Source organism: Pinus tabuliformis, chromosome 5_2 (genome assembly GCF_031772625.1).
Source record: "Pinus tabuliformis cultivar Carrire ecotype Pingquan chromosome 5_2, CPIR1, whole genome shotgun sequence".
Classification (NCBI taxonomy): Eukaryota; Viridiplantae; Streptophyta; class Pinopsida; order Pinales; family Pinaceae; genus Pinus; species Pinus tabuliformis.
This window is the reverse complement of record NC_142306.1, coordinates 246,653,639-246,678,567: the sequence shown is the minus strand read 5'-3', so window position 1 is coordinate 246,678,567 and position 24,929 is coordinate 246,653,639. Positions and strand designations below refer to the sequence as shown.

Below are 24,929 nucleotides of genomic sequence, written 5' to 3'. Positions count from 1 at the left end.
CCTCTATTTCAATTCTATTTGTGTAAATACAGTTTGAGATATTTGTAACAAATCTTGATTGAACTAACATATATGTGTTGAGGTAGTTGGTAGGTGCTTGAGTGTAGTAGGTGATAGTTGTAGAATTATGTTTAATGAATATGAGTTGACTATGGATTATGACATGATTGTTTGTAAAAGTTGATTTAAAATTCATAGTTATGATTGTATTTATATTTGGAACATGTGTTTTGACATGTGTGAGCAGTTGCAGCAAACATGGTTGGTATTAGCGTGACGAAAACTAGTTTCCCCGCCACAACGTGTCCTCCCCTCATGATTTCGGACCCCCCTCGTTTAATACCACAAACAGCTTCGACCCCCCTCCGAAAGCGGTTTCCACCGTTCCTGCCGTAACCCGCCTTCCCGCTAATGTCACCCTTCACTTCCACTAAATCTCCATTCCCTTTCTGCTGTGTACCCATTCTGCATATCACCTCCCACAAAAATTTAACGTCGTTGTCACTCTCGCACCACTCACTGCCTGCCACTTGGACTATTTTCCCCACTCACCTCCACGTCAATTCTCCACATCACCCTTGCGGACTCCAGTTCATCTCCACCAACCATGTGCCTCCACATCATCCCCCACATCCATGTCACATGTTTGTTTCATGGTCAGTTAAATTATGTTTTCTCCTATAAAGAACAATAATTTGAAACATGGTTTAGAAACCGCTGAGAATGAATTTAAAAAAATTAAAAGAGGTTTCTTATGATAAGATCCTCGTTTAGAAAAACCTCTCTCATGTTTCTAAAATATGTTACAGTTTTGGAAATTCGGATGAATCTTTGCGAGCATATTTTCCTGGATTTGCTTGTATTTAGCCAATGTTTCCAAATGCAGTTTCCGAGCAGGTGGAAATGAATTTTTAAAAACGGAAAGTGGTTTTTTCTTCCAACATCATCATTAAAAATCTCTCTCAATTTTTAACATATCTTATGGTTTGGGATATACAAACGGATTACAGTACCCCATTGTTCAAAATTTCGGGAGGAAAAATCTCAAAGACAGTCAGTCACTTGGATGCCACCTCATCAAATAAGAGTTTTTATCAAATTCTAATTTCTCTTCTTTGTTACCAACAATCCACAAAGATACTGCCAACTAGATTCATTAGCTTTGAATGCCCTCTATTTCAATTCTATTTGTGTAAATACAGTTTGAGATATTTGTAACAAATCTTGATTGAACTAACATATATGTGTTGAGGCAGTTGGTAGGTGCTTGAGTGTAGTAGGTGATAGTTGTAGAATTATGTTTAATGAATATGAGTTGACTATGGATTATGACATGATTGTTTGTAAAAGTTGATTTAAAATTCATAGTTATGATTGTATTTATATTTGGAACATGTGTTTTGACATGTGTGAGCAGTTGCAGGAAACATGGTTGGTATTAGCGTGACGAAAACTAGTTTCCCCGCCACAACGTGTCCTCCCCTCATGATTTCGGACCCCCCCCCCCCCCCCCCCCCCCGTTTAATACCACAAACAGCTTCGACCCCCCTCCGAAAGCGGTTTCCACCGTTCCTGCCGTAACCCGCCTTCCCGCTAATGTCACCCTTCACTTCCACTAAATCTCCATTCCCTTTCTACTGTGTACCCATTCTGCATATCACCTCCCACAAACATTTAACGTCGTTGTCACTCTCGCACCACTCACTGCCTTCCACTTGGACTATTTTCCCCACTCACCTCCACGTCAATTCTCCACATCACCCTTGCGGACTCCAGTTCATCTCCACCAACCATGTGCCTCCACATCATCCCCCACATCCATGTCACATGTTTGTTTCATGGTCAGTTAAATTATGTTTTCTCCTAGAAAAGAACAATAATTTGAAACATGGTTTAGAAATCGCTGAGAATGAATTTAAAAAAATTAAAAGAGGTTTCTTATGATAAGATCCTCGTTTAGAAAAACCTCTCTCATGTTTCTAAAATATGTTACAGTTTTGGAAATTCGGATGAATCTTTGCGAGCATATTTTCCTGGATTTGCTTGTATTTAGCCAATGTTTCCAAATGCAGTTTCCGAGCAGGTGGAAATGAATTTTTAAAAACGGAAAGTGGTTTTTTCTTCCAACATCATCATTAAAAATCTCTCTCAATTTTTAACATATCTTATGGTTTGGGATATACAAACGGATTACAGTACCCCATTGTTCAAAATTTCGGGAGGAAAAATCTCAAAGACAGTCAGTCACTTGGATGCCACCTCATCAAATAAGAGTTTTTATCAAATTCTAATTTCTCTTCTTTGTTACCAACAATCCACAAAGATACTGCCAACTAGATTCATTAGCTTTGAATGCCCTCTATTTCAATTCTATTTGTGTAAATACAGTTTGAGATATTTGTAACAAATCTTGATTGAACTAACATATATGTGTTGAGGCAGTTGGTAGGTGCTTGAGTGTAGTAGGTGATAGTTGTAGAATTATGTTTAATGAATATGAGTTGAGTATGGATTATGACATGATTGTTTGTAAAAGTTGATTTAAAATTCATAGTTATGATTGTATTGATATTTGGAACATGTGTTTTGACAAGTGTGAGCAGTTGCAGGAAACATGGTTGGTATTAGCGTGACGAGGTAATAGTTTATGTGTTTATATAACTAACAATTGGGTGACGTGGCAGTATATAGTAAGACTCAGTTGCAACAGGGTAAAGGTAAAAGAAAAGAATCGGGTAAGAATTCGTTTGGCTATGTTTGGAAACCCTAATTCCTAATGAACGAGTGCTTTACATATAGGAAGTCTTGTTAACCTTGATTTTGTTTGATGTTATGTGGATACCTGCTAGATTCATGAACATGTAATTGATAGGTATATTAGCTAGTCTCTAGTTACAAATGGATTTGTCAAGATAATTGGAGTCCCTTGAGAGATGGAATGGATGTGTTCAGTCACAAGGTAAAATGCTTGGCACAACAAGCTAAGGTATCTGGTGTATTTTTATGTTTGTGATTGCACTAAAAGTAATGTGTTAATGGCAGTATGATGTAGGGGATTGCATGGAAAAGCAAATTTCCATGAAATATTAAAGAAGATTGAGGTTGAGCTTGCCTTAGGAGCCATGGGGATTGAGTCATGGTGTTTGTTTTTAGTCTTGTGAATTTTTTATTTTATTATTTTATCACGGTTGATTTGCAATTTTGTTGTGTCTAGTGGATGATCATGCCACTTTTTTCGAATTCGTGTTGTTATTGGTTTTCTTCTTGTTTGTTTCTTGTCTTGCCTTTTATGTTTTGAGCCTTTGGAATTGTTTGGGTAAAGATGAAACTTAATGGAGCTCGAGGAGAGATGTGTTGTACCCGAAAGGTAATGTAAGATTTAGATGAAGCTGGGTGCATGAGTAAGCACAACCGAAGGTAAGATCATGACAGTCGATTGGACTGGCTGGGTCCATTATGGTAAATGGATGTTGGAAGTATAGTCATGATAAAGGTAATGGGAAAAGGTAATGTAAATGGATTTCATACCTTATTATTTATAGGGGTGATTTCATCCTTAAATTTCATAATATGACGTGTTATACTTGTTGCTTACAAAATACTTGATTTTTTTAATCATATTACTATCCTCAATAATGGTGAATGTATGACCTAGGAATAACATAAAAACCTCAATGGAGCACATCGCTAAAGAATGATCAATACACATTATTGAAGTATAGTATTAATGAAATATATTAAGAGAGGAAAAAACACATCATCTCCTTGCTACCACAAAACATCTAAAAGTTAGGTTAGTTAGAACATAAGCTAATACTAAACATCCCATTAGGGATCATAAAGCACAAGGAATTTTTTGTTTATAGGGAAGTATGTACTAATTTTACTGTGAGATATGATGAAGTGACCTGACCCCAATGGATAATGTTATTGTGGAATATTTCTTTTTAATCTAAACTAACTTCTAGGATGATAAAACATATTAAAATTTTAAGTGAATAATTGTTTGCATGAAAATTATAAAAATTTCAGAAGCTTTGAGAACATACTTCCTAGGCCATACTAAGAATGCACAAGTTTAATAAACATAGTGTTAAACATTGATCCTTAGTATTTGTGAGCAAAAAGTAGATATAAATTATGAAAATAAAAGTAACTCCTTATTAATTGAATACATTTCTAGTAACCCACCACATATTCTTGTACTAGCCATTTGTTCTACTTTATGGTGAGAAAATGAATTTGGGGATTCAAATTGTAGGCATATATTGGTAGCTGCTACTTAATATCATTATGCGAAAATCCTCTCATATAGTATATTAAACAGAAAATTCGCCATAGATGCAAAGCCCAAAATGGCTGATTAAATAACTAGCGTATAATCACAATACAAGACTACACCTTGTTAAAATATCTTCTTCCAATGGAAATATAGATATAAATATAGATATATATATATATATCTATATATATATATATATATATAGATATATATATATATATATATATCTAGGTTCTTCTTATAGCTATTTTTTCTAATTTTTTTCATTGAATGGATTGAATAATACCACTAATGTGTAATTACAATATTGTAAATTCAAATCTTTATGAATTCTATCTTGATTTACATTGCTTACTAAAGGGTGACTAAGGTTTATAGTTGTCACTTATGAAAGATTTTTTTTTTTTTTACCTTTCATCCAATTTTCAGATGGTTGAAGAAGGAGTTAGCATAAAATTTTGCACTACCAATTGGTACTATAATTTGTATTTCATATCACTATTAAAATTGATGATTGCAAAAATATTAAACATAACAAACTTCAAGGTTGAAGTGGAATTTTTAAATTTCCATTATAAATTATTTCAAAGAAGTTTCGGCAGCAATAATAAACATGCAGTTACCATAAATTAAAATTACAAAAAGTTACGTTTTATTCTTTATTATTATTATTATTATTTTTACCATAAATTAAAATTACAAAAAATTACAATTTATTCTTTATTATTATTGCTTTTTTGTACATTAGACTTTGGAAGTGAACTTTGATGCAGGTGGCATATCTCTTTCATCCTAAGCTAAAACAACACCTCTCTCTTCTAAATCCAAAGACAATAACAACACCTCTCTCTTCTCAGTGCAAAGACAATAATTAGATAGAAAAATGTTGTTGTTTGGGAATTAGATGTTTAAATGTAAATAAAATAATTCCTCATCTATTATGACATATTAGGCGCATTTAACAAAGAATGACATATGCTCATCAAATTGGGAAACCCAAAAATTGTCAATAACCTTAAACATAAATTGAGCAAGATTTTTGACTAAAATTACTTATGACACCAAAAGCGTTATTGTTAAAATTCACTTTTTAAGAATCTAATAATAAATTTTGAATGAAGTACAGATAATTTGAAGCCAAGGGTTGCCTATTATATAGGGGTTTAAATATATACTTGTGACTATTTCCATTAAATAAAGTGAGGTATTCGGTAAAACCCTTATTAACTCCGGATATTGCTTTATTAATCCAAAAAATAGTAATATAATTTGTTTTAAAGCCAATTTCCTTTATTACTTCTGGAATTCAAGAATTGTGTCAAATCAAGTAATAGCTGGATCAAATGCAAAAGTCCAACATGGTTATCACTAAGAAATTATTCCACCCCCCTTAACTCAATAAATGCACTAGACATTGAATCAATTTGAAGTTTCCAAAACCTAACTACATCAAGAAAAGTTAAACGATTTTCAATTGTTAATTGTGTTTTCATTAGAAATACACAATCACCTCCATTACATCAAAAGTCCAACATGGTTATCACTAAGAAATTATTCCATTGCACCTAACTCAATAAATGGATGAGAAATTGAATCAGTTTGAAGTTTTCAAAACCTAAATACATCAAGAAAAGTTAAACCATTTTCAATTGTTAATTAGAAATACAAAATCACCTCCATTACATCTGTAAAAATCCAACATGGTTATCACAAAGAAACTATTCCACGCCACTCAATTCAATAAATGCACTAGACATTGAATGAATGTGAAGTTTTCAAAGCCTAAATACATCAAGAAAAGTTAAACCATTTTCAATTGTTAATTATGTTTTCATTATATATACAAAACCACCTCCATTACCACCTGGATTAAGTAATTTAATGGCAATTTTATTCCAAAAATATCATAGTTTCCAAAGAACCAACCTCATTTTTTTGTGAATCTTTTACGTGGCATTTGTGAATCTTTTACCTCACATATCTAGTTCAAAAATTTAATGTTCAAAGGTAGGTTTGCGTAATGAATATGAATGTAATCGGCATTCCATCCATCGTGAAAGAAATATTACTTTTTTCTACAACAACAAAAAAGTAGTATTATCTTTTGTTCCATCATCAACAAATATTGCATGATGCTTCCATTTTATAGTTTTATGACCGAGAAGTCAAACTTACCACAAAGAAATATTATGTTTTTCTACAACAAAAAAAGGAGTATTATTTTTTGTTCCATCATCAACAAATATTGCATGATGCTTCCGTTTTCTAGTTTTATGACCAACAAGTCAATATAGTTTTATGACCAACAAGTCAAACTTACCACAAAGAAATATTATGTTTTTCTACAACAAAAAATGCAGTATTATTTTTTGTTCCATCATCAACAAATATTGCATGATGCTTCCATTTTCTAGTTTTATGACCAACAAGTCAAACTTATGATAGGAGGCATAAAGTCCATGATCTCAGATTTAGTTTACTTTCGAAAATATATTTACCATTTGTATTTTCAAGAAGCAACAATCATTCATATATTGAAGAATAATCAATGGACAACAATCATTCATATATTGAAGAATAATCAATGGACGAGGGTGTTTAGTGTTTTGAAAGAAAGATTTTGTTATACCTTGATGATTTTATCTTTGAACTTTTGAATATAAATTGCATTAGTTATTTTTAATGAGATTCAGTCTATTGTTATTTTTAATAATATCACTGCTCCTTAGTGTTAGAATAAGAATGTTAATTGTCTTTGCTGTATTGACTTCACTTATTAGCTTCATGTTTGTACAAACACAAACATTAGAGGGTCAAAGCTATTTGTGCAACATGTAATGTATTGTCCTTTGGTGGATCTCATGCACCTCAAGGGAAACTATGTTGTACAATGACCTCACTTTATATCAAAAATACAAAAAATACTTAGGAACTTTAGAAAAAAAAAAAGTAAACATACTCTAATTTTGCAGAAAAATAAATGGCAAACAGTAAACCTACCTTATTTACAGAAAATAATAGAAAGTAGATGTACTTTATTCGAAGAAAAAAGTAAAGAACAACAAATAACCCTATTCTAATTGTAGGAAAAGGAAAAGAAACAAGTAACGCTAGTTTAATTGCATGAAAGTAAACAAAATCATTTCCATAAACTTGAACAAAATAAAGTTGGTTCCATCAATTGCCATATATAATTAGTTGCCAAAATACGGGTAAGATTTCAAACTTCGTTTCAAAAATACGTTTTTTTTTTTAATATTTCAGTCTTTCCTAAATTATCCAAATGCCGACGTTTTAACCAAGCTCGAAGTTCAATAGTTTTTTTGGTTTAACGTACAACATATTTAAGTTATACATAAAAAAAGCTTATGGAGCACTAATCCATCTCTTCTGTTTATTGAGGAGCGGGTAAAAGCACGGATCCATATATTCCGTTTATAGAGCAGAGCATCGATCTTAACCAAAAAAAATTTGACTGGTACGGGTTATTAAAAAGTTGAGTTCACAAGAAGTCAAAGTCGCAAGGGTAAGAAAGCTTGTTTGAAAGGGGTAACAACGCTACTAAAGCTGGTAGAACATAGGAGGAGAAGTTGTTGTTATCGAAGCGGAATTACAGTTACTGGCAAAAATGAAATTGAAAAGGGTTTCCATAGAACCTATTGTTGATATAACGCTGTGTGTAAAAGACGGTCATTTCAGCGATGATGATGAGGATTTAAGGAGGCAGAGATGGTATTGCGTCCATAGTGTTGGTGAAAGCATTTCTCCAAACAACACTCATATGTTGTTGTCTGCCTCCGAGTCTTATAAACCCAACACGCAGGACGTAAGCAAGGTATTACTTCTAGAAATTGAAGGAAGGGGGCTTTTCGTTACTGAGCCAGTTATTCCATTTCCCCACCCCGTTCCTAGGCGAATGATTCAACTTTCCAACGACAGGTATGATAGAAGTTTGAGGGGTCCATCATTCAGAGTTCTGACATACAACATTCTAGCAGACGTGTATGCTACTTCAGAGCAGTTCCCCAACTGTCCTCCATTCGCGCTCAGTTGGGAAAATCACAGACAAAACTTGTTGAAGGAAATATTAGAGTGCGAACCTGACATCATTTGCCTCCAGGAGGTACAACAGAGCCATTTTTCTCATCTTTTCCATCCAGAATTGGCCAAATTAGGATATGAAGGGATGTTTAAGCGAAAGCAGAGAGAAGGCAAACCAAAAAATCTATTGAACTTCGAGCTTGGTTAAAACGTCGGCATTTGGATAATTTAGGAAAGACTGAAATATTAAAAGAAAAACGTATTTTTGAAACGAAGTTTGCAGTCTTACCCGTATTTTGGCAACTAATTATATATGGCAATTGATGGAACCAACTTTATTTTGTTCAAGTTTATGGAAATGATTTTGTTTACTTTCATGCAATTAAACTAGCGTGACTTGTTTCTTTTCCTTTCCTACAATTAGAATAGGGTTATTTGTTGTTCTTTACTTTTTTCTTCGAATAAAGTACATCTACTTTCTATTATTTTCTGTAAATAAGGTAGGTTTACTGTTTGCCATTTATTTTTCTACAAAATTAGAGTATGTTTACTTTTTCTTTTCTAAAGTTCCTAAGTATTTTTTGTATTTTTGATATAAAGTGAGGTCATTATACAACATAGTTTCCCTTGATGTGAATGAGATCGACCAAAGGACAATACATTACATGTTGCACAAATAGCTTTGACCCTCTAAAGTTTGTGTTTGTACAAACATGAAGCTAATAAGTGAAGTCAATACAGCAAAGACAATTAACATTCTTATTCTAACACTAAGGAGCAGTGATATTATTAAAAATAACAATAGACTGAATCTCATTAAAAATAATTAATGCAATTTATATTCAAAAGTTCAAAGATAAAATCATCAAGGTATAACAAAATCTTTCTTTCAAAACACTAAACTCCCTAGTCCATTGATTATTCTTCAATATATGAATGATTGTTGTCCATTGATTATTCTTCAATATATGAATGATTGTTGTCCATTGATTATTCTTCAATATATGAATGATTGTTGCTTCTTGAAAATACAAATGGTAAATATATTTTCGAAAGTAAACTAAATCCGAGTTCATGGACTTTATGCCTCCTATCTTAAGTTTGACTTGTTGGTCATAAAACTAGAAAATGGAAGCATCTATGGGGAATTTTTTGTTTAATATACTATATGAGAGGATTTTCGCATAATGATATTAGGTAGCAGCTACCAATATATGCCTACAATTTGAATCCCCAAATTCATTTTCTCACCATAAAGTAGAAGAAATGGCTAGTACAAGAATATGTGGTGGGTTACTAGAAAAGTATTCAATTAATAAGGAGTTACTTTTATTTTCGTAATTTATATCTACTTTTTGCTCACAAACACTAAGGATCAATGTTTAACACTATGTTTATTAAACTCGTGCATTCTTAGTATGGCCTAGGAAGTATGTTCTCAAAGCTTATGAAATTTTCATAATTTTCATGCAAACAATTATTCACTTAAAATTTTAATATGTTTTATTATCCTAGAAGTTAGTTTAGATTACAAAGAAATATTCCACAATAATATTATCCATTGGGGTCAAGTCACTTCATCATAGCTCACAGTAAAATTAGTACATACTTCCCTAGAAACAAAAAATTCCTTGTGCTTTATGATCCCTAATGGGATGTTCAGTATTAGCTTATGTTCTAGCTAACCTAACTTTTATATGTTTTGTGGTAGCAAGGAGATGATGTGTTTTTTTCCTCTCTTAATATATTTCATTAGTACTATACTTCAATAATGTGTATTGATCATTCTTTAGTGATGTGCTCCATTGAGGTTTTTATGTTATTCCTAGGTCATACATTCACCATTATTGAGGATAGTAATATGATTAAAAAAATCAAGTAGAGCTTAAATTCTGTAAGCAACAAGTATAAGACGTCATATTATGAAATTTAAGGATGAAATCACCCCTATAAATAATAAGGTATGAAATCCATTTACATTACCTTTTCCCATTACCTTTATCATGACTATACTTCCAACATCCATTTACCATAATGGACCCAGCCAGTCCAATCGACTGTCATGATCTTACCTTCGGTTGTGCTTACTCATGCACCCAGCTTCATCTAAATCTTACATTACCTTTCGGTTACAACACATCTCTCCTCGAGCTCCATTAAGTTTCCTCTTTACCCAAACAATTCCCAAGGCTCAAAACATAAAAGGCAAGACAAGAAACAAACAAGAAGAAAACCAATAACAACACGAATTCGAAAAAAGTGGCATGATCATCCACTAGACACAACAAAATTGCAAATCAACCGCGATAAAACAATAAAATACAAAATTCACAAGACTAAAAACAAACACCATGACTCAATCCCCATGGCTCCTAAGGCAAGCTCAACCTCAATCTTCTTTAATATTTCATGGAAATTTTCTTTTCCATGCAATCCCCTACATCATACTGCCATTAACACATTACTTTTAGTGCAATCACAAACATAAAAATACACCAGATACCTCAGCTTGTTGTGCCAAGCATGTTACCTTTTGACTGAACACATCCATTCCATCTCTCAAGGGACTCCAATTATCTTGACAAATCCATTTGTAACTAGAGACTAGCTAATATACCTATCAATTACATGTTCATGAATCTAGCAGGTATCCACATAACATCAAACAAAATCAAGGTTAACAAGACTTCCTATATGTAAAGCACTCGTTCATTAGGAATTAGGGTTTCCAAACATAGCCAAACGAATTCTTACCCGATTCTTTTCTTTTACCTTTACCCTGTTGCAACTGAGTCTTACTATATACTGTCACGTCACCCAACTGTTAGTTATATAAACACATTAACTATTACCTCCTCACGCTAATACCAACCATGTTTCCTGCAACTGCTCACACATGTCAAAACACATGTTCCAAATATCAATACAATCATAACTAGGAATTTGAATTCAACTTTTACAAACAATCATGTCATAATCCATAGTCAACTCATATTCATTAAACATAATTCTACAACTATCACCTACTACACTCAAGTACCTACCAACTGCCTCAACACATATCTCAAACTGTATTTACACAAATAGAATTGAAATAGAGGGCATTCAAAGCTAATGAATCTAGTTGGCAGTATCTTTGTGGATTGTTGGTAACAAAGAAGAGCAATTAGAATTTGATAAAAACTCTTATTTGATGAGGTGGCATCCAAGTGACTGACTGTCTTTGAGATTTTTCCTCCCGAAATTTTGAACAATGGGGTACTGTAATCCGTTTGTATATTCCAAACCATAAGATATGTTAAAAATTGAGAGAGATTTTTTTTAATGATGATGTTGGAAGAAAAACCACTTTCCGTTTTTTAAAATTCATTTCCACCTGCTCGAAAACTGCATTTGGAAACACTGGCTAAAAACAGGAAAACCCAAGAAAATATGCTCGCAAAGATTCATCCGAATTTCCAAAACTTTAACATATTTTAGAAACATGAGAGAGGTTTTTGTGAACGTGGATCTTATCATAAGAAACGTCTTTTAATTTTTTAAAGTTCATTCTCAGTGGTTTCTAAACCATGTTTCAAATTATTGTTCTTTATAGGAGAAAACATAATTTAACTGACCATGAAACAAACATGTGACATGGAGGTGGGGGATGATGTGGAGGCACATGGTTGGTGGAGATGAACTGGAGTCCGCAAGGGTGATGTGGAGAATTGACGTGGAGGTGAGTGGGGAAAATAGTGCAAGTGGCAGGCAGTGAGTGGTGCGAGAGTGACAACGACGTTAAATATTTGTGGGAGGTGATATGCAGAATGGGTACATGGCAGAAAGGGAATGGAGATTTAGTGGAAGTGAAGGGTGACATTAGCGGGAAGGCAGGTTACGGCAGGAACGGTGGAAACCGCTTTCGGAGGGGGGTTGAAGCTGTTTGTGGTATTAAACGGGGGTGTCCGAAATCATGAGGGGAGGACACATTGTGGCGGGGAAACTAGTTTTTGAACCCCCCCCCCCCCACACTGTTAAAGTGAATCATAATAGGAGGAGGGGTCTGAAAATACGATGGATCCATCCGATGAAAAAGGTGATGTGATTGGAAGCTAGTAATATGTGAGTTATTTAACCACATACGTAAAATCTCCATTTGTCGTTTTCAACTCTACACTAAAACAAAAGCCATAGTACTAATGCCGTATTAAAATTCGTTTAATCACATTTAAATGATGTGATTAATTTAATCTAATCATGCTTAATTATGATCTAATGATGCATTTTGACTTGCAAGAATATTTCTTTATTTTTCTTAAGGTTTTGACATTTTTTTGGAAATAATTTACAACATGGAATATTATTTACAACATTTCAAACATAATAATGATCAGCTATAATCAAATGATCCTGTAAAAATTATACGACCCTAATAAGACATCACCAAAAAAAACCATCATCAGATTGGTCTCCATCCAAGCCTTCCAGGGCTTCGGGAGCATTTTTCCAACCAAGTCTTCCAAAACTATTAACTCAACCCACAACTTATAGAGGGCCTCCAAAGTGTTTGTCCAACCAAGAATTCTAGGACTAGTAACTCAAGCCACCAAGTGCTTCCGTAGCATTTTTCCAACCAGGGCTTCTAGGACTAGTAACTCAACTGAAGTTGTTACAGTGCTTCCACATCATTTGTTCAACCAAGGCTTATAGGACTAATAACTCAACCCAAGCTAAGCAAACATGAGAACCAAAAGAATCAAAACAATGAAAGTATATCGAAAATCACCATCCAGAAAATTACAAGGCTAGGCAATCCACTTTCAATCCAGGAAATCCTCCATGCTAGTGACAAATGACAATCAAGAAACCACATGCATAAGCCATGCATGCCCAAAACTAGTGAAGAAATCATACATGAAACTTGGTACATCCAAGAAAATCTGATGTAGTTGTTGATGTCGATGCCTTATTGCACTTTCCACTCCTCCTTTTCCTTCTTGCTCCAAGAATCCAAGTATGCCACACCCTCCGAGAGTGCTCCAAGAAAACTCTAAGCTTCCAAGAGTATGAGATAGATCCAAAACTGCCAAAGCAATCTAACCAGCAGACACACTAAGGATAGCCTAAACAGATGGTTCTGGTCGGGCACTGAATCGAAAGGGTTGGTTGTCTCTCTCGTCCACCATTCCCAAGAGAAGAGGGGGTGTTTTTGACATGTTCTCCGTGACCGAATGCTAGTCAGCATCTTTGGTGCCTTACCTTTAGCTACTTTTCTTGGGACCTACCTCTTGAGTAGTTAGCTTAGGCGATACTTTCTAACTGATCCTTAGAAGCCTTTTTATGTATAAGGCCTCTATTTTCTTCATTTTCCATTATTTTCATTCATTTTCCTCCTCTCATGCAACCTGTGACCTTTCATCTCACTTTTCTCCTAATTTCCATTATTTTCCTTCATTTTCCTCCTCACATGCAACCTGTGACCTTTCAGCTACTTTTTCTCCTATTTTCCATTATTTTCCTCCTCACATGCAACGTGTGACCTTTCACCTCCTTTTTCTCCTAATTTCCATTATTTTCCTTCATTTTCCTCCTCACATACAACTCGTGACCTTTCACCTCCTTTTTCTCCTAATTTCCATTAGTTTCATAAATAAATGCACCAAAATACATTTTTTCCTCTTTAATATATTTTTACAACTTAGAATGCATGTCCCATCACCTGTCGTACTTATATATTTTTACATGGAATTTTAACCAGGGTTGTTACATATTTCCTTGAAAACAAACCGTATAGTTTTTTTTGTAATGAAAGTAAATGGTTTTGTTTGCCATATATTACACACCTAACCTATATGTTGTTAAAGGTCATGGCTTGAGTGCACCATTCCATAAGAAATTGTCAAGCCTACATCATTTATAACTTCCCTGGTATTTTGTACATTGTATCCTCTATTATATAATTTCAAGAAAACAACAATTTTTCAATGTTGAGATGCAATTCAGTTTATCAAGCCCCTGGAGTGGCTGATTAGAATTTCTTACTTTTGTTATTATCCTGAAACATTACCTTATATACAAGAAAGAGAACATTTTGTCAATATGAAAGGTATCTTGAAACCCTGTAATGGTAAATAGGGGTAATGCTTCTTTTCAAATTTAGGTGGTTCCCAATATTTGGCTATAACTCATGTAAGAGTCTTACAATATTCTACTTTGTTTATTGTTTCACAGATGTATATATTAATAATTATTTACAACATTCAATTATTTCTATGTATATTTATATATATGTGCTTTTTTTCCTTATATTATTTATTCATATATTTTTTTCACTTCACTTTGCACATTTTCTTTAAAAAAAAGGCCCTGTATTTACAATTAAGCACTTAGGAATGGGTACATAAACTTTATTCTTAGGGAGATTTAGAGAAAAAAAATCATTCCAACATATTTACTTATGTAGTTTATGAAACTAAGTCTATCACGAAGCACACGATGGAGATAAGAAGCTCAAAACCAACAAGAATTAATTTTCCCACTAAGCAAATCTTCCCTCTAGCCATTCTAACATCCCACACAACTACCATGACAATGACAATGACCACACACACAATGGAGATAATATGCTCATAACGAACAACAATTAATTCTTCTACTCACCAAATCTCCCCTCTAGCCAATTTCACATCCCACACAACTACCATGACAATGAGAACGCACACAATGGAGATAAGATGCTCATAACCAACAAGAATTAATTTTTCCACTAACCAAATCTCCCCTCTAGCCGACTTCACATCCCACACAACTACCGTGAAAATGACCACACCTGGTCCAATGCTTATAGATCATAATGATATCAACATTGTGGTTTAGCACAATTATATATATATATATATATAAAACTTTGTATCAATGCATAAAGGTAAACTAAAATGCCTACATATGAGTGGAGTGGAATGCTACCTAGGGAGAGTCATTGCACACTTTCTAAGAAAAAAAGGAATCATTGTCTTAAAAATATAGGATTATAGAAAGTTCACTTAATTGTAGAAAGATACAATTTAATTTTAGTGATACATAATTTAGTTCTAGAGATAATATCCATTTAACTAAGAACATAATAGGAGAAATAAAAAAGAAAAAAATGCACAATTCTTTCTGTCTATCTAATTTTTAGGAAAGAAAAAATTTACATAAATTACGACACAATTTTACCGTGACTATCAAACAACAACAAGGAACATTTCATTTAATAAGGTTCTTTATTTTTCTATCTCAAGTTATGGTCATAACCCTTGAGATGCATATTTCCTTTCATTGCAGGTTTTCATGCGGGGGTGTAACTAAACATGGCTACAATTGGGATGTGATTGGAAGAATGATAACGAACGAAGTGCACGGTCCTTCACCTCCTCCTCATCAATAATCTCTAGTAAACACACTGCCTTCAACTTGGTGGCACTGTAGAACATGTAATCCAACATTCCCTAAAAATTGCCTCGATGATTTCTGAAGAATGTAGTGAAACGTGGCTCCCCTATTGACCATCAATTTTCTTCAACAGCTCTTCTATGGGAACATTACATCAGGGATAGGAAAGATAGGTGTTTTCTTAAGTTATTGAATGAGGAAACTATAGTAGATAAGCGTTTTCTTAAGGTATTGAATGAGGAAACTATAGTTTAATAGATGCTCATAATCCAAAATTTCCTCCGGTAAGGGATTCTCTCAAGTTATGGGAGTTCAATTTTTTCAAGCTTAATTGATTGGGGATAAAATATCAAAAAATAATGTTATTATAAAATAATTTTAATGATTTAGATGTTTAATTTGTTTCATATTAAATTCATTATAAAACAATTTTAACCATTTAGATGTTTATAAGTTGTTTCTTATTAAATTAAAACTTAATTCAGTTAATCCAACTACTTACAAACACATTAAGAAATAATTTTTTAATAATATCTAAAATCAAATTAATCTTTGTTAAGTTTTAAACATGGTTAAAAAAGAAAAAATTGAAATCATATTAATACAACACAACATAGAAATTCCTAAGGTGATTTGAAGCAATGTTTCAGTGTTTTCATTTAAAATTTAGGAGCAATGTTTTAGTGTTTTCATTTAAAATTTAGGAGCATGTTGCTTTTATGAGTTAGGAGTACGAAGGGAAAAATAAATTTAGAATTATATAGGATTATGAATAGTAAAATATTATAAAAATAAAGTTATAGAATTGATTTTGCTTTTTTATTATTCAAATATTCCAAAATTTGAGATTATCAAAATTATTTCAAAATTTGAAACTATATTATGAGAGATAAGGGGATAAATTGTTTTACAAATTCTTTCCATTGTCAACTCACAAGAAGAGAAACTAGACAAAGACAACTGCATTTAGTCCGAGCTTTAGCATTTCTCACCTATCTATAGATTTAGGGCTTTCATTTATTTTTTTTTACTTTTATTTTAGCAAAAATACCATTTTATACTGTAAAGTTCCCATACTCTACACAATGATTTTAGATGATTATGTTTTATAAGACACCAGGCATAAGAGTGCATCATAATATTGTGTTCTTTATGTTAATGAAAATCGATAAATAAATTTCTAGCTTTAAACATTTTATTGAACCATTAACATATATTTCTTTCAAGGCATTGTCTATACTCCAGAGATAGAGGTGCTGGGTTTATAGGTCAGGTGATTTGAAATTGGTACTTGAATAAAGATGAGAGGATGATAAGGTAAACAAAAAAACAAAAACAAAAAATCCTTTTTTAATAGAATTGAGTTATTCTCATACACTTCAACTATATAATTTATATTTATTTATATGGTTAATAAAATATAGACATTTTTTTAAAGATTTAATTAATTATAATTTAAAAAACAATTATATAGTTTAAACTTATTTATATTGTTAATAAAATAAATACACTTTTATTTTTCTTGAAGTTTCATTAATTGTAATTCAAAAAAATGAAAATGATTGAAATGATAAAAGAAAAAAAAATACTAAAATAGATCCAAATCAGCTTATCTTTTTAAATTGCAATTATCAAAACTATTGAAAAAATTAATATATATAGAATACATTTTTCAGTGAATCATAATGTTAGGATAACATGTTTTCAATAATCAAATTTCTAAATAAAGGAGAATAATCACACTGTGAGAATAACATGATTTTAAATAATCACATCAATTAAAAATCAAAATTAATCGATGATTGATTCTATCTCATCTCAGCGATTTAAAAACAGAAATTACTCCACAATTTTACAGCCACTAAGAACCAATAGCTAGGAACATTTCGCTTCCTCAGTTTTCTATTGGTATCGGTGGCTTTGGCCATAACTCTTCAGTTGCATATTTCCTTTTGCTGTTGGTTTCGATGTGGAGATATAACTAAAATCGGCTGCAATTGGGATATGATTGGAAGAATGATTAACCAAATGAAGTGCACTGTACTTCAGTAACGACACCAACTTCAACTTCCTGGCATGGTAGAAAATGTAATCTAACGTTCACTGAAATTTCCCTCGGCTATTACGCGGCTGCCCCGTTTTACCATCCATTTTCTTCAACGCGTCTTGTAGGGGAAGATTGCATCGGGAATAGTTAAAATAAGCATTTGCTAAAGGTATTCTATGACGAAACATGAGTTTAATGGATGGATCATAATCTGAAATTTCTTCATGTAAGGGATCCACATAGCCTTTCGTAAGAAGTGAGTGGGGAGCGCTTCCGGACAAAGAATTGAAGTCCCCACATAGTACAACAGGAATATCGTGGACAAATTTCTCCAAATCTTTGAGCAATTAGTAGACCTGCCATAGCTTTACATCACTGTTTTTAGGATTTGCATGGATGTGGCTATTGGTTATGCACAGACGTTCACTAGTCTTTTTTATGGAAAGGATGACATGCAGGGCAATGTTGTCTTTATATCTCAAATTAATCGAACACAAAGTTATCAAGTCAAATTGATTCAGTTTATAAAACGTTGCACAACCATCAACAGTTGGAATGTTGCCTTCTCTTTATATCTCAAATTAATCGAAAACAAAGTTATCAAGTCAAATTGATTCAGTTTATAAAACGTTGCACAACCATCAACAGTTGGAATGTTGCCTTCTCTCTGCTTTCGCTTAAACATCCCTTCATATCCTAATTTGGCCAATTCTGGATGGAAAAAATCAGAAAAATGGTTTTGTTGTACCTCCTGGAGGCAAATGATGTCAGGTTCGCACTCTAATATTTCCTTCATCAAGTTTTGTCTGCGATTTTCCCAACTGAGCGCGAATGGAGAACAGTTGGGGAACTGCTCTGAAGTAGCATACACGTCTACCAGAATGTTGTATGTCACAACTCTGAATGATGGACCCCTCAAACTTCTATCATACCTGTCGTTGGAAAGTTGAATCATTCGCCTAGGAACGGGGTGGGGAAATGGAATAACTGGGTCAGTGAATGATGTCAGGTTCCACTTCAACCTTGAAGTTTGTTATGTTTAATATTTTTGTAATCATCAATTTTAATAGTGATATGAAATACAAATTATAGTACCAATTGGTAGTGCAAAATTTTATGCTAACTCCTTCTTCAACCATCTGAAAATTGGATGAAAGGTAAAAAAAAAAAAAACTTTCATAAGTGACAACTATAAACCTTAGTCACCCTTTAGTAAGCAATGTAAATCAAGATAGAATTCATAAAGATTTGAATTTACAATATTGTAATTACACATTAGTGGTATTATTCATTCCATTAAATGAAAGAAATTAGAAAAAATAGCTATAAGAAGAACCTAGATATATATATATATATATTTCCATTTGAAGAAGATTTTTTAACAAGGTGTAATCTTGTATTGTGATTATACGCTAGTTATTTAATCAGCCATTTTGGGCTTTGCATCTATGGGGAATTTTCTGTTTAATATACTATATGAGAGGATTTTCGCATAATGATATTAGGTAGCAGCTACCAATATATGCCTACAATTTGAATCCCCAAATTCATTTTCTCACCATAAAGTAGAACAAATGGCTAGTACAAGAATATGTGGTGGGTTACTAGAAATGTATTCAATTAATAAGGAGTTACTTTTATTTTCATAATTTATATCTACTTTTTGCTCACAAATACTAAGGATCAATGTTTAACACTATGTTTATTAAAGTCGTGCATTCTTAGTATGGCCTAGGAAGTATGTTCTCAAAGCTTATGAAATTTTCATAATTTTCATGCAGACAATTATTCACTTAAAATTTTAATATGTTTTATTATCCTAGAAGTTAGTTTAGATTACAAAGAAATATTCCACAATAACATTATCCATTGGGGTCAGGTCACTTCATCATATCTCACAGTAAAATTAGTACATACTTCCCTATAAACAAAAAATTCCTTGTGCTTTATGATCCCTAATGGGATGTTCAGTATTAGCTTATGTTCTAACTAACCTAACTTTTAGATGTTTTGTGGTAGCAAGGATGATGTGTTTTTTCCTCTCTTAATATATTTCATTAGTACTATACTTCAATAATGTGTATTGATCATTCTTTAGTGATGTGCTCCATTGAGGTTTTTATGTTATTCCTAGGTCATACATTCACCATTATTGAGCATAGTAATATGATTAAAAAAATCAAGTATTTTGTAAGCAACAAGTATAACACGTCATATTATGAAATTTAAGGATGAAATCACCCCTATAAATAATAAGGTATGAAATCCATTTACATTACCTTTTCCCATTACCTTTATCATGACTATACTTCCAACATCCATTTACCATAATGGACCCAGCCAGTCCAATCGACTGTCATGATCTTACCTTCGATTGTGCTTACTCATGCACCCAACTTCATCTAAATCTTACATTACTTTTCGGGTACAACACATCTCTCCTCTAGCTCCATTAAGTTTCCTCTTTACCCAAACAATTCCCAAGGCTTTCGCTTAAACATCCCTTCATATCCTAATTTGGCCAATTCTGGATGGAAAAACCAAAAAATCTATTGAACTTTCCACTCCTCCTTATTATTGCTGTCGAAACTTCTTTGAAAGATGATTAAAAAAATCAAGTAGAGCTTAAATTTTGTAAGAAACAAGTATAACACGTCATATTATGAAATTTAAGGATGAAATCACCCCTATAAATAATAAGGTATGAAATCCATTTACATTACCTTTTCCCATTACCTTTATCATGACTATACTTCCAACATCCATTTACCATAATGGACCCAGCCAGTCCAATCGACTGTCATGATCTTACCTTCGGTTGTGCTTACTCATGCACCCAGCTTCATCTAAATCTTACATTACCTTTCGGTTACAACACATCTCTCCTTGAGCTCCATTAAGTTTCCTCTTTACCCAAACAATTCCCAAGGCTCAAAACATAAAAGGCAAGACAAGAAACAAACAAGAAGAAAACCAATAACAACACAAATTCGAAAACAGTGGCATGATCATCCACTAGACACAACAAAATTGCAAATCAACCGCGATAAAACAATAAAATACAAAATTCACAAGACTAAAAACAAACACCATGACTCAATCCCCATGGCTCCTAAGGCAAGCTCAACCTCAATCTTCTTTAATATTTCATGGAAATTTTCTTTTCCATGCAATCCCCTACATCATACTACCATTAACACATTACTTTTAGTGCAATCACAAACATAAAAATACACCAGATACCTCAGCTTGTTGTGCCAAGCATGTTACCTTGTGACTGAACACATCCATTCCATCTCTCAAGGGACTCCAATTATCTTGACAAATCCATTTGTAACTAGAGACTAGCTAATATACCTATCAATTACATGTTCATGAATCTAGCAGGTATCCACATAACATCAAACAAAATCAAGGTTAACAAGACTTCCTATATGTAAAGCACTCGTTCATTAGGAATTAGGGTTTCCAAACATAGCCAAACGAATTCTTACCCGATTCTTTTCTTTTACCTTTACCCTGTTGCAACTAAGTCTTACTATATACTATCACGTCACCCAACTGTTAGTTATATAAACACATTAACTATTACCTCCTCACGCTAATACCAACCATGTTTCCTGCAACTGCTCACACATGTCAAAACACATGTTCCAAATATCAATACAATCATAACTAGGAATTTGAATTCAACTTTTACAAACAATCATGTCATAATCCATAGTCAACTCATAGTCATTAAACATAATTCTACAACTATCACCTACTACACTCAAGTACCTACCAACTGCCTCAACACATATATGTTAGTTCAATCAAGATTTGTTACAAATATCTCAAATTGTATTTACACAAATAGAATTGAAATAGAGGGCATTCAAAGCTAATGAATCTAGTTGGCAGTATCTTTGTGGATTGTTGGTAACAAAGAAGAGCAATTAGAATTTGCCATATATAATTAGTTGCCAAAATACGGGTAAGACTGCAAACTTCGTTTCAAAAATACGTTTTTCTTTTAATATTTCAGTCTTTCCTAAATTATCCAAATGCCGACGTTTTAACCAAGCTCGAAGTTCAATAGATTTTTTGGTTTAACGTACAACATATTTAAGCTATACATAAAAAAAGCTTATGGAGCACTAATCCATCTCTTCTGTTTATTGAGGAGCGAGTAAAAGCACGGATCCATATATTCCGTTTATAGAGCAGAGCATCGATCTTAACCAAAAAAAAGTTGACTGGTACGGGTTATTAAAAAGTTGAGTTCACAAGAAGTCAAAGTCGCAAGGCTAAGAAAGCTTGTTTGAAACGAGTAACAACGCTACTAAAGCTGGAGAAGTTGTTGTTATCGAAGCGGAATTACAGTTATTGGCAAAAATGAAATTGAAAAGGGTTTCCATAGAACCTATTGTTGATATAACGCTGTCTGTAAAAGATGTGGTAGACGGTCATTTCAGCGATGATGATGAGGATTTAAGGAGGTAGAGATGGTATTGCGTCCATAGTGTTGGTGAAAGCATTTCTCCAAACAACACTCATATGTTGTTGTATGCCTCCGAGTCTTATAAACCCAACACGCAGGACGTAGGCAAGGTATTACTTCTAGAAATTGAAGGAAACGGGTTTTTCGTTACTGAGCCAGTTATTCCATTTCCCCACCCCGTTCCTAGGCGAATGATTCAACTTTCCAACGACAGGTATGATAGAAGTTTGAGGGGTCCATCATTCAGAGTTGTGACATACAACATTCTGGCAGACATGTATGCTACTTCAGAGTAGTTCCCCAACTGTCCTCCATTCGCGCTCAGTTGGAAAAATCGCAGACAAAACTTGTTGAAGGAAATATTAGAGTGCGAACCTGACATCATTTGCCTTGAGGAGGTACAACAGAACCATTTTCTGATTTTTTCCATCCAGAATTGGCCAAATTAGGATATGAAGGGATGTTTAAGCGAAAGCAGAGAGAAGGCAACATTCCAACTGTTGATGGTTGTGCAACGTTTTATACACTGAATCAATTTGACTTGATAACTTCGTGTTCGATTAATTTGAGATATAAAGACAACATTGCCCTGCATGTCATCCTTTCCATAAAAAAAACTATTGAACGTCTGTGCATAACCAATACCCACATCCATGCAAATCCTAAAAATAGTGATGTAAAGCTATGGCAGGTCTACTACTTGCTCAAAGATTTGGAGAAGTTTGTCCACGATATTCCTGTTGTACTATGTGGGGACTTCAATTCTTTGTCCGGAAGCGCTCCCCACTCACTTCTTACGAAAGGCTATGTGGATCCCTTACATGAAGAAATTTCGAATTATGATCCATCCATTAAACTCATGTTTCGTCATAGAATACCTTTAGCAAATGCTTATTTTAACTATTCCCGATGCAATCTTCCCCTACAAGACGCGTTGAAGAAAATGGATGGTAAAACGGGGGAGTCGCGTTTCACTACCTTCATTGAGAATAGCCGAGGGAAATTTCAGGGAACGTTAGATTACATTTTCTACCATGCCACGAAGTTGAAGTTGGTGTCGTTACTGGAGTTAATTGACGAGGAGGAGGTGAAGTACGGTGCACTTCCTTCGGTTAATCATTCTTCCAATCATATCCCAATTGCAGTCGAGTTTAGTTATATCTCCACATCGAAACCAGCAGCAAAAGGAAATATGCAACTGAAGAGTTATGGCCAAAGCCACCGATACCAATAGAACACTGAGGAAGCGAAATGTTCCTAGCTATTGGTTCTTAGTGGTTGTAAAATTGTGGAGTAATTTCTGTTTTTAAATCGCTGAGATGAGATAGAATCAATCATCGATTAATTTTGATTTTTAATTGATGTGATTATTTAAAATCATGTTATTCTCACAGTGTGATTATTCTCCTTTGATTTAGAAATTTGATTATTGAAAACATGTTATCCTAACATTATGATTCACTGAAAAATATATTCTATATATATGAATTTTTTCAATAGTTTTGATAATTGCAATTTTAAAAAATAAGCTGATTTGGATATATTTTAGTATTTTTTTTTCTTTTATCGTTTCAATCATTTTCATGTTTTTTGAATTACAATTAATGGAACTCAAGAAAAATAAAAGTGTATTTATTTTATTAACAATATAAATAAGTTTAAACTATATAATTGTTTTCATGTTTTTAAATTATAATTAATTAAATCTTTAAAAAAATGTCTATATTTTATTAACCATATAAATAAGTTTAAATTATATAGTTGAAAATGTATGAGAATAACTCAATTTTATTAAAAAATGATTTTTTTTTGTTTTTTTTGTTTACCTTATCATCCTCTCATCTTTATTCAAGTACCAATTTCAAATCACCTGACCTATAAACCCAACACCTCTATCTGTGGAGTATATACAATGCCTTGAAAGAAATATATGTTAATGGTTCAATAAAATGTTTAAAGCTAGAAATTTATTTATCGATTTTCATTAACATAAAGAGCACAATATTGTGATGCACTCTTATGCCTGGTGTCTTATAAAACATAATCATCTAAAATCATTGTGTAGAGTATGAGAACATTACAGTATAAAATGGTATTTTTGCTAAAATAAGAGTAAAAATAAATAAATGAAAGCCCTAAATCTATAGATAGGTGAGAAATGCTAAAGCTCGGACTAAATGCAGTTGCCTTTGTCTAGTTTGTCTTCTTGTGAATTGACAATGGAAAGAATTTGTAAAACAACTTATCCCCTTATCTCTCATAATATAGTTTCAAATTTTGAAATAATTTTGTTAATCTCAAATTTTGGAATATTTGAATAATAAAAAAGCAAAATCAATTCTATAACTTTATTTTTATAATATTTTACTATTCATAATCCTATATAATTCCAAATTTATTTTTCCCTTCGTACTCCTAACTCATAAAAGCAACATGCTCCTAAATTTTAAATGAAAACACTAAAACATTGCTCCTAAATTTTAAATGAAAACACTGAAACATTGCTTCAAATCACCTTAGGAATTTCTATGTTGTGTTGTTGGTAAGTAGCTATATTAGCACTCCTCAGTGGTTTTGAGAGGCTTGGCTTCCCTTTCCCTCCTCGACATTTAAGTTATTAGAATCATTTATTTCGTGATTGTATCCTTTTTTGTTTATGT

At 33.0% G+C, this 24,929-nt stretch overlaps 1 protein-coding gene across 1 annotated transcript; it reads left to right on the top strand.

Moving 5' to 3' along the window:
• Window positions 1-22,729: 22,729 nt before the first annotated feature.
• Window positions 22,730-23,503, top strand: LOC149158462 (carbon catabolite repressor protein 4 homolog 1-like). The gene has a single exon (XM_089433992.1). It carries the CDS (start codon window positions 22,730-22,732, stop codon window positions 23,501-23,503), a length of 774 nt encoding a protein of 257 aa, XP_089290118.1.
• The last annotated feature ends 1,426 nt before the right edge of the window (window positions 23,504-24,929 follow it).

What these genes read in the sequence shown, in the direction of transcription:
- LOC149158462 (XM_089433992.1), top strand. Translation starts at nt 22,730, where the DNA reads ATGTTTAAGCGAAAGCAGAGAGAAGGCAACATTCCAACTGTTGATGGT.